The sequence below is a fragment of the Papaver somniferum genome, chromosome 9 (genome assembly GCF_003573695.1).
Source record: "Papaver somniferum cultivar HN1 chromosome 9, ASM357369v1, whole genome shotgun sequence".
NCBI lineage: Eukaryota > Viridiplantae > Streptophyta > Magnoliopsida > Ranunculales > Papaveraceae > Papaver > Papaver somniferum.
In genome coordinates this window covers 138,517,623-138,529,430 of record NC_039366.1, presented here as the reverse complement: position 1 = coordinate 138,529,430, position 11,808 = coordinate 138,517,623, and the positions used below count along the sequence as shown (strand labels likewise).

The 11,808-nt window shown below is 41.4% G+C and overlaps 1 protein-coding gene across 1 annotated transcript; it reads left to right on the top strand.

Annotated features, from left to right (window-relative positions):
• Positions 1–2,073: 2,073 nt before the first annotated feature.
• Positions 2,074–5,729, top strand: LOC113311134 (mRNA-decapping enzyme-like protein). The gene is made up of 8 exons (XM_026559983.1): positions 2,074–2,352; positions 2,441–2,481; positions 2,593–2,642; positions 3,285–3,429; positions 3,546–3,602; positions 4,110–4,230; positions 4,523–5,002; positions 5,192–5,729. The coding sequence occupies exons 1-8, from the start codon at positions 2,191–2,193 to the stop codon at positions 5,237–5,239; spliced, it is 1,104 nt and encodes a 367-aa protein (XP_026415768.1). The 5' UTR covers positions 2,074–2,190; the 3' UTR covers positions 5,240–5,729.
• The last annotated feature ends 6,079 nt before the right edge of the window (positions 5,730–11,808 follow it).

Here is an 11,808-nt window from a genome sequence, read left to right as displayed (position 1 = left end):
TATTTTTGTGAAAATTTAGGAATCACTTTTTAGAGGATACGAATTATATATCTTTATCTGTGTACTAGGTATCACCCCGGCCTATGGCCGGGGCTCAACCTTTTTCGATTTTTTTTGTTGTTTGGTCGGCTGGTCAGTATTCTCCCATAAAATGTTAGTCATTAGCAAAATTGATTAATCAGTACTGTCAAATATCAAGCCTATAAGTTAGATGGGTCCTACGATCCAGTGTTTTGTTGGTCGGATCAAATTAGCAGCCTCTTAAGGGTGTCCTAGTGTTTTGTTGGTCGGGCCAAATTAGTCGGGGTTTACAGTCCCGGCCGTGACCTCTCAAGGGTGTCCTAGTATTTTGTTGGTCTGGTCAAATTAGCCAGGGCTTACAGCCCCGGCCGTGGCCTCTCAAGGGTGTCCTAGTATTTTGTTGGTCTGGTCAAATTAGTCGGGGCTTACATCCCCGACCGTGGTCCTTTAAGGATGTCCTAGTGGTTTGTTGCACAGTATACCATTCATTTCTAAGATAATCAAAGATTTTTTTTTAACCATGGGTAGAGTTAGCGAGAGAACTAATAATCCAATGAGTCGTAGGATTTTAACTGGATTTGAAGATGAATTACCAAACTTTTTTTCATCATCAGGTCGTGTTGATGATCCAGTGGATATTACTGATGATATGGTTTTAGCGTTTTTCTGACGGTGATCAAGAGAAGAAACCGTCTTTATCGGCGACTTCTTCATCTGGTGGTGAAGATGGAGATGAGTATGATGAAGGGGTCGTAGAGAACATAGAGGAGAAAAAAGCTTTCTGGGAAAATCAACACCAACTTCTCCATGTAAGCTTCTTCATTATAATGAATTTCTTCTTATTGATTTCTTGTAATTCTTTGATCAAGTGCTTGATCCTGCATTAACATAAACATAACACACATAACACAAATTGAACATTACATATATATATATAATCCGCAAAAATGAGAAAAGGAAAAACAAATATATTCTATCACAGAAAAGGAAAAAATCCTAGAATTTTACTACTTGACCCCAACTTGAAGAACCAATGAATAATAACCTGAGCTGCTCTCCGAAGGACTATGAAGCAATCTAAATACCAGAACACACGGATAACCAATCTTTCTGACAAACCCGATCAATTGTCTCTTTTTTGTTATTAACAAACTTGATTAATGGGGAAGTCTTCTTTAGGAACCCAATGCATATACTAAATAAATTTTGGAATACCGCTAATATGGTATTTAGGAAATTCAGGAAACCCAAAGGAACTTTGTGCATGTTAAGGAACACAATTCTATTAGGAAACGTGCACTTGTTTGTCTCCCAATTGTATGAAAACCTAGCCAAGCCAATATGTGCCTAGTCATATTAAGAAACCCAAACGATCCAACGGACGGCTATATATAATATATAATAAGTCAATATGTGCCTGGAGTGATTTAGGAAAACTACGATTGGGAAGGATTAAGGAAATCAAATTCGAAGCCTTACCATAAAAAAATGTATGACTACAAATGCTTAGTCACAGTTAGCCGTGTATAGGAATAATTTTTGGTTTAGTGTTAGCTTTGACCTGAGCCGCGACATAATCCACACCGTCCAAAATTATATGTTAAAAAGGGAATCGGACGGACGTCTATATAAGACATATAACATATCGATCTGCATCGTGGGATGACGAAATCGATGGTCGGATTTGTAAGGCTACACACATACCACTTCTTTTTATAATATAGATTGATATTCCTAGGTTAAACTTACAAGCAAAGTTTAATAACACTACTACATTTGAGTAGTGTTAGTGTTAGTTTATGCTGTAATTAAAAAGAGGCACAACATAGCGTGATTAACGGACTACATCATGCCATCATCATGATAATTCTAATCTGTTTACAAATACACGAACAAAGTACACTAATCCAACGGCGCATATTTAGGATACATCAATCTCGATATATACGCCAAACACCTCGTTAATTGTAGCCCAGACCTCCTTCAGTCAAAGCTATTGACTTCGTTTGACCATTTAGTTGAAGCAGCAAGAAGAGGAAAATTCTGGTAGAATACAATAAATAGATCGATCATCAGTTCTCTTCTCTCTTTCTCGGAGAGAGTGTATATGAATGTCTGTAAATCTTTGAAATTGGAACTAGGGTTTTCACAGAATCGAAGAAGAAGAAGATGACACAGAATACTGGGAAATTAACCCCAAATCTAGATAAAGAAAGTACAAAGATCCTTAATCTTACTGTTCTGCAAAGGATCGATCCTAATATTGAAGAGATTTTGATTACTGCTGCTCATGTCACTTTCTATGAATTCGACGTTCAGCGTAATGAATGGGTAATTTTATAAACTTCTATTTCTTGTTCTTGTTTTTTTTTAAGACTCTATTTAGTTCAGTGATTGAGTGATCCTTCATTATTTGCAGAGCCGTAAAGATGTCGAAGGATCTCTTTTCGTTGTTAAGAGGTTGATAAAAATTTTATTTTGTTAGTTCTGAATCAGTGATTTATTGATAATTTGTTCTAATTTTGTCCAAAACTGGATTTGTTAGATCGGTTTATCTTGTCTTTGTTGTAGGAATACTCAACCTCGATTCCAATTCATAGTCATGAATCGGAGAAATACAGGTTTAACTTCTATACCATTGATTATGTACTGCTCAATGCTTGCTTGCTAATTTTGTATATAGTTGCATTGTGGATAGTGATATACCGTGTTAGTTGGATCAAACATTTTAGGTTGAGTTAGGTCTATTGTAATTCGAATTATTGATTAATGAAGAACAAGTTTATAGGTATGGAGGTTTTTAATTTGTATTTACAACCTAACGGTTCTTTACCGCAGATCAACATGTTATGTCGTGGGTTCTCTATTCTTGAGTTATGTTAAAGTAACTCATGTTCTTGGTTTCTTTCGTTCATGAGTCAGCTATTTACTTTCAGATTTGGAGTCGTATTTTGCTTTACATATTATTTTGGATCTCTGATTGATTGTTATGTGCATAATATGCTGGACCAGAAATCCTTGTTTAGACACCAAAGGAAGCTCTGGATCTTTTTGTGGTGTTTGATTTTCTAAAGAAGTGATATTCAGATCAGTTAGAAAGTCATGATAGATTACTGAATAATGAGAACCAACACTGCAACTGCTTAGAAAACACATTTTTATCCCTTCTACGTTTCTACTGCTTGTAAATCAATTTAGTGCAACAATAAACTCATGTTTTAGGAGTTTTTTCTTACTCATATCTGTTCATCTGCTCTCTCCAGACAATCTTGTAGAAGACCTGTTGGGAGATTTTGAGTTCGAAATCCAGCTTCCTTATCTGTTATATCGTAATTCAGCTCAAGAAGTTACTGGTATTTGGTTTTTTGATGCGCGAGAATGTGAAGATGTTGCGAATCTGTTCAATAGGTGGGATTCTAAAATTTTCCGTCACGCTCTGTACCAGTTCTGCATGAATAGCATGTTATTTGGTTACTGATTAATACTAGAATTAAGCATTATCCTTTTGCTTCTTTTGTATGCAGGATACTCAGTGCATACGCCAAGGTTTCCCCAAAGCCTAAAGTCTCTCCAACGAAAAAGTAATATTTCATAACTGATATATGATAAATGCTCATTATATTCCATCAAAACTAAGCCTAAATGCTCACTACCTTTCAATATCTTGCCTGGCTTTACCTTAATTATTCAGAATATGTGTGATTTGCAATGTACTTTAACTAATAAAAACAACATATCGTTCTTTTCTATATATATATGTAAGGATAAGATCAGGTTATTGGTTCTTTGACTTTTGCAAATACAAGCTCATTAAGTGTAACTGTGTACATGATAATGAGTCAAGAATGTCACCCTCAACGTGACCAGAACTAGACCTGGATTCAAACTAATAAGTTCGCTTCTGCACTTTATTATGATATCCTATTTTATAATTCTCTGAAGATTGCTACTATACTATTCATTTTTCCTGTTTTAGGTTGCGTACTTGCATCCATAATGTTAACCTGTAGATCTGTGTTCCGCAGCTTTGAGCAAATTGTATCTAATATCTTAATCTCAATTTTATACTTATTAATCTTTCATTTCAGTGAGTTCGAGGCATTGGAACCTGTCCCAAACATGGCTGTGATGGGGGGCCCACTCGAGCCATCGCTTTCAACTGTATCTAGAGATGTTCCCGCTGATTGTTCTTTAGCGAACCTTTTCAGTGTAAGTATTCATCTCTTTTTGACATTAGCATCATGAAAAACCCCACACTAAAATTATTGGTTTACTTACTAATAGCCGAACACAAGAAAAACATTTTTTTTTTACATCTTCTACATAGACGTAAAAAATTACATACTGCGACCAACCAACAAAACACTAAGTTTGTAAGTTTAGTGGCTTTTGATAAGCTAACTTCCCACTCTTGTTAGATAGATGCCACTGTTATTCTTACTTCTGGATTTCATGGTCTCAGCCTTCTAAGCTTTTCATCATCTTGGATAATGTTTTACAGGGGGCTAGGAATATGGGAAATGCTTCTAAGGCAGCAAAGCAAGAACAGCACCACCCGTCTCCTACAACAATCCCTGCATCATCTCATGCACCGTCTGGTCTCTTAACCTCCCAAATGGCAATGCTGCAAATGCCATCCGCTCCTCCATCAACTTCATCTACTCCATTAATCCACATGTTTGAAACTCCTGGAACCAGCAACAATAGTAACCGTGTGACCAACCTTCTCAACCCTTCTGCGTTTTCTGCACCTACTTCTTCCCCATCTGCACTGTTGATGCCACCAGTGTCCTCTTCTGCTGTTGCAACTGCTCCTATTCATCACTCACCAGTCAATTTTCAACAGCTGCATGGGGCTCCTTTCCTTCAACCATTCACACAACCAACTCCATCTCCTTTTTTCACACCTACTCCAATCTCAGATCCTGGGGCAGTTGTCACCAGAGACAGAGTCCGTCAAGCACTCGTGAAGCTTGCTCAGGTTTGCCCTTTCTATAATAGCTTTTCTCTTGCATGCATTAATTATGATAAGTTGTCTTCTTATTAACAAGTTGTACTAAGCTCTTGTGTGTCAATACTCAATATGGTTTATGTTTTAGAACATAAGTTGTTTTCTCTTGACTTTTGTAACTGATAGTTTCTTACCGAGTTACTGTCTTGTATTTTACAGAACAATCAATTCATCGACATGTTCTGTGAAGAGCTACTGAAGGCATGAACCATTCAAGGACATGTTCTGTGAAGAGCTACTGAAGGCATGAACCATTCAAGGAGACGAGAAAGCTACCGTAGAACTGAATTGTGTCGGATGCAGTAAAAGAAGAATCATGCATCCATTCTTCAACCAGGGTTTGTATAGTTCTTTAGATTTCGATGACCACCTTTCCGTTTCTTTGTGTTTCTTTTTTCTTCGTTTTGGTTTACCTTCAAGATAAATGTAGTCTGTTATTATGTGAGATAAGATGTGTAGTCATATTTGGTTGTAATCTAATCAGCTTCCATACACCATTAGTTCAGTCAGTAGTGATTAGTGTTATGTCCGCCCATTTGGGTTTGTAATCAGATTTCTCTTTGCGAAAATAAGTTTGTTATGTCAAACTACATTTCGGTTAAATTTGTAAGCAGAACAAAAAAGAGACTTACAATCAGCAACAAAGTTGAACCTGTCAAACTACATTTGGGTTTGTAATCAGATTTCTCTTCCGACTTCTTTTGTTGCTGTCCTCTTGAATACATATTATTTTCATTATTTACTTTTGTTTTATAGACTCTGCTCTTGTCCTTTCACCAATGGGAAAAAATTGTGTGGGAAGTGGAAAAGGTATGTCTTTCCCCCATAAAAGCAGATATAATCATAAAAGTTAAAAGGATAGATCCAAGTACTTCTCAGTCCGGAATAAGCTACCAATAGTTAATCGATCGTTCCAAGTTTACAATATCATCTAATTTGCACTTCTTAGTGCTGAACAAGGTGCCAAGTCTTATATCCGAAGAAGAATTCAACAATGGAATTCTTAATCCACACTTGACTTTTGATCGGTAAGGATGGCCCTTTACTTCGCCATCAGTAGTCAACTCAAATGCAATATCGAGTTTCAGATGAATGTTAAAATTTCCAGCCCTCTGATCGTCATTGAAATCCCTTAGCTCAGAACCTGTGAGCACAAGCAAGGAATGCCCTTGAAATACTGACCGAACCAATGTAGTATTCTTATGACCTTGTTGAAAAGGGCCTATATCACGGGAGCTGAAATTGTGTACACATATATCTCACTATCAGACACGTGTATATAAAAAGGTACGTGGAAAGCATGCAGGCCAAAACATCAAAACATGATGCGTCACGAAATACCGAATAAACCCCGAGGAGTTACTTTATCTCATCCCCAAAAGAGGAGCTAAGATCAACGGTGGAGAGAAAGTTAGCTGACACGGACTGACAGGGGCAGAAGACACTTGTCTGACACGAGCAAACCCCTCAACTACCCACATTAAACACTCTGAGCAGTGTACGTGTCGACCAACCTGTGGAACGAGCGAGGATGCCTCTGCGGGATCAAGGGGGAAACGCAGACCTCCGCGTGATGGACGCAAGGACACAAGAAGATAAGGTTCCAACGGTCTTCAGAGATGGGTCCCACGTTCTAACCTTATAAATACCCAATCCCCACCAAGAGGAAAGGGGATCGAAAATACCAGGAAGGGAAGGAGAGAGAGAGAGAGAATTAGTAAGGGTAAGTTAATCCCTTAGAGGAGAGAAACATGTAAACCCCAAAAGTCATTCAACTATTCGTGTAACCGTGAAGAACATAGTAAAACAACAAACCCCGTGGATGTAGGCCTTAGTGCTGAACCACGTAAACCTTGGTCTTATTTACATTTCAGCACTTTACATTCATTTAGCTCCGTGCATGTTTACTTATATGTTTTGTTTTCCTTAATACTTATATCCCATGCACAAACGCCACGCATGGAGTTGTTGGATGAGGCCATGATAAACCCGAAGGTTTTGAGCCAATGAATCAACACCAGGGTACCATCATCATAATCTCTTTAGATGATAATGATTGATTGTGAGCGTTCGGACCCCCGCGTGGTTTGTGTGCTCACAATTTGGCGCTAGAAACAGGGACTTCGTCCTGGTAAAAGATTTATCTTGTCCTGTGATTTCATTTTAATTTGGCATATGATTGCTCTGATTTTTATCAGCTCGGACCGTATAGATCATTCGTTAACTGTATTATGTTCAAAAACCCACCTTTGGTCTTCGATAAGAGTTATTGTTCTAAGCGGGTTATTGTTCTAATCCATCGGATTTACAATTTTCGTAGTTTTTATACTAAGGATCTCCTTTAATAAAACTCTAACCCGTATTTTATAGCCTGCGGGTATTAATTCCCTCTTGAAAAATTGTATTTCGCCAACTAACCCGTTTCACGTGGATATTCCCGTTTCTGTTGTTTGAAATAACTTATGCAGAGAGAACGTGTTGTGAGTAAAGAAGGCAAGTTTACGCGAGATTTCATTATCAACAAAAGGGCACGTGATGGAAAAGACGCAGGAAGCAGGAAAATCCAAAGCTTTGTCAAAAGAAACACCCAGGACAACCCCGATCATCACCCGAAGCAAGCAGAAAGGAGATAAAGCTAAAATGACCAATCGAAGGCAAGATACTGCAGAAATCACTTCACCCATGAACGCTAATTCAGTTGCAGCGGCGGCTCTCAGAGCAGCAACGATAAAGTACGGGGAGGCTGCGGTAGTCCCGAAGGCTGCGGAGGCTAGCAATACCTTCGCCATGAGTCAACTTAATCAACCAAGAGAAAGGGTGGATGAATCCAGAACATTCCAACCCGCGCACCTTCTAACCTTTGGAATGCCGCTAACAAATAATCAGAATCAAACCATACCGGCGGCTCTGGCACCGCAGAGGGGCGCTCACTCCAATTTGGAAACACCAGCAACCGAAGCTGAACCCCTGCCACCTTTAGTACAGACCATGGAGGAGGGCGGCACCACGGCTGTAGCGGCACGCGCTGGGACTCCCAATCAGGGGTCCAACCAATCACACCGACTAATGGCTGAGCTTGAGGAACTGAGGAAGACCAGCAGGTTTACGCAGAAGCTGTAGCTCTGTTGGCCAGAGAAAATCAAGATTTAAAGGAGCGGATTGCTCTAAGCACGAAGACCAGCCAACAACTTGATGAAGCAAGCTCCAAAGCACCAGAGCCAAACCAAGACTGTAGAGTCGTCCTAGCGGCTAATGAAGACGCGACAAGGAGACGTAGCGTATCCGACCCGGATTATGACGATGGAGAGTCAGACGGTAATGAGCTGAAGAATTTAGAGCACCAACGCGCAATGGAGGAACTACGAGATGAGATGATGGCAGAGATCAGGCAATTAAAAAATAAACAAGGTGGGGGAAGGTTAGAAGAGGTCATGAGAGAAGCTAACTCCACGCCCTTAACGCATCGCTTGGCCAACACCCCTATTCCACTGAAATGCCCTGTCCCGACGTTCGAATGCTATGATGGATCCAGCGACCCTGCTGCACATGTTCGGTACTACAACCGTGTCTTAGCTAGATGGGGTCAGAACGACGCCGTACTCTGTAGATACTTCCCGTCAAGCTTGAAGGGATCGGCGTTATCATGGTTTGATAATCTGCCACCAAACTCCATCCACTCATACGACCAACTCGCAGAGAAATTCTTAAGAACATACATGTACAACAAGACTGTAAACACCGGGATGGATAAGCTCTTTTCACTAGCAATTGGCTACAAGGAAACCACGAGGGAGTACACAAACAGATGGCATAAGATCTGCCAAGCCATAGGGAGCGTGGACCCAGTGGTAAGCATCAACTGCTACAAATGGGGCTTAGACCGAATGAGTCCCCTATTTGTTGAAATTCACGGGAGCGTGCCCAAGACAGGGAGATCTCCGAATAATTATCGAAGCACGCTCGACTTGAAGAAATTCAACGGGAAAACCCGAGGGCATATCCGCAGAGGTCTCACCGCACCAATTCAGCGGAACAAACCAATGGGGCCAAAAGGGGTTGCTCAGATGAGAGACCTCACGAAGATAGGAAGGAACGGAGGGATGAACGAAGAACAGGCGACCGAAAATTCGAAGATCAAGTTTACACGAAACTCAACGCTAGCTATGCTCGTATCCTACGAGAGATCAAAGGGAGGGAAAACTTAGAGTGGCCATGGTCTAAGGGAAAGCAGCCCCCGAGATCCGAGAAGTCTAAAGATTACTGTGAGTATCACTGTTTCAACGGACACCAGACCGAAAAATGCAAGAACCTTAAAATAATGATCCAAAAATTAATTGATGCGGGAGAGCTCAAACATTACATACGAAAGGAGGTTACCGAGGACAGATCCAAACGAACCAAACCAGTCCAACTTCCGGGAAGAAAACCGAACAATCAACACCATCTCGTGTTCCGAAGCCACAGGACCCTCACTCACAGCGCAGATTGGAAAAAGGTTACGGAAGCAATTCGAAGACCGCTGCGAGTTATATAAGGTCGATGGGATAGCGGTGGACGAACACGAAGAATGGATGGAATCTCCTATCATCTTCGATGCCGAGGATATCGAAGAAGATATGGAAGACCATAACGATCCCTTGGTCCTAACATTACCAGTAGCTGGATGTAACCTCAAAAAGATCCTCATAGACGGGGGAAGCTCTGTAAATGTCCTATTCTATGATGCATTCAAACGGATGAAGCTCCATGATGAACAGTTGATGACCTCTTATCACACCATCTACGGATTCAATGGAGCAGCCACGAAGCCCTTGGGAGACATCGTGTTACAGGTTAACGCAGGGCCCATGAAACTGGATACCCGATTCAGTGTGGTGGACACCCCTTCCCCCTACAACGCCATTATTGGACGACAATGGGTACACAAGCTCAAAGGAGTTGCGGCAACATACCACCAATACCTCAGATTTCCAACACCTGAGGGAATAATGGAGATCAAGGGAGATCGAATCGCTACGCGAGAGTGCCAGGCCACTCAGGATCATATCAACAATGAGCAAGAAGAGCAGCGAAAAATCCGAAGAGTAAGAAATCAAGAAACCGCGAAAGAAAGCCGTAGACCTATTCCTTAAGGAAACTACAGGAAAAGGCTTGACGAAAGATGGTAATGTCCAAGGCTCGGAAACAAGTACCTCAACAACCAGCGAAGAGCAGAAACACGCTAAATAGCAATTAAAGAGCGCCCCAGTCCTCGGAAACCCGAAGCCTGTGTTCACACCAGTAGAACCCGTAAAGGAAATCAACATAGGAACGGAAGAAGACCCGAAGATGGTCAAAATGGGACCATCATGGACGAAGGAAGAGAACATTCCTTAACCAAATTACTTAAGGAATATGCGGATGTGTTCGCCTGGAAGTTAGGAGATATGCCGGGGATTGACCCAAAAGTAATCCAACATGAACTACGCATCAAACCGGGCACGCCCCCGTTCAGGCAGAAAATACGAAAAGTGGCTCCAGAATATCATGAGGCAGGAGTAGAAACAGAACTTCGGAAGCTACTAAGCAGGATTTATCAAGGAAGTCAAGTACCCTACCTGGATCTCCAACATGGTCATTGTTCCTAAGAAAAATGGAGGGGTTAGAATATGCATCGACTTTACTAATCTCAACAAGGCATGTCCAAAGGACAGCTATCCCCTGCCGAGCATAGATCAACTGGTTGAAGCAGTTGAAGGGTACGAAGAGCTGTCATTCATGGACGGATATTCTGGTTACAACCAAGTAGCCCTGGCAGAAGAAGATCAGCCACACACAGCGTTCTATACCCCACATGGCCTTTATTGCTATACCAGAATGCCTTTCGGGCTCCGAAACGCAGGGGCAACATACCAAAGGATGGTCGATGCTATCTTCAAGCCATGGATTGGAGGAACCCTAGAAGTCTACGTGGACGACATGCTCGTCAAAAGCAAGCTGCGTAAAAATCACCACCAGGACCTGAGGAATATCTTCGAAGCAATGAGACAGCATCACATGAAAGTGAATCCGGAGAAATGTACTTTCGGTGTCACCTCGGGGAAGTTCCTCGGGTATCTGGTGACGAAAAGGGGCATCGAGGTAGACCCCAAAGATTCAAGCCATAGTAGAGATGCCGTCCCCAAAGAATCTAAAGGAAGTGCAGAAGCTCAATGGGTCCATAGCAGCGTTGGGCAGATTTATTGCACGGTCTTCGGACAAATGCAAACATTTCTTCAATATTCTTAAAAAAGGGAGCAGGTTCGAATGGACCGCGAATGCGAGGAAGCATTCCAAAAAATCAAAGAACATCTAGCTTCAATCCCGATCCTGCAGAAGCCAGACCCTGATGAAGTTTTGGCACTGTACATAGCAGCAACGGAGGACGCAGTCAGCGCGGTATTAGTCAAAACCAATACAAAGTAGAACAGCCTATCTATTACGTCAGCAAGACACTCAATTCCGCGGAAAGAAATTATACTAAGATTGAACAACTCATCCTCGCACTGGTATGGGCTACCCAAAAACTGAGAACCTACTTCCTAACTCACCTCGTCAGGGTACCATGCAAAGCACCATTGGAAGCAGTCCTCAAAAGCACGGGAAAAGTGGGCCGAATAGCCAAATGGAACACCCATCTGGACCAATTCAACATCATTCATGAAATTCAACATTCTCAGAAGTCCCAAGTTCTGGCAGATTTCTTAGCAGACCTCCCCCTTGACAACGACGAAGAGATTAAGGGAATACCAGAAGCC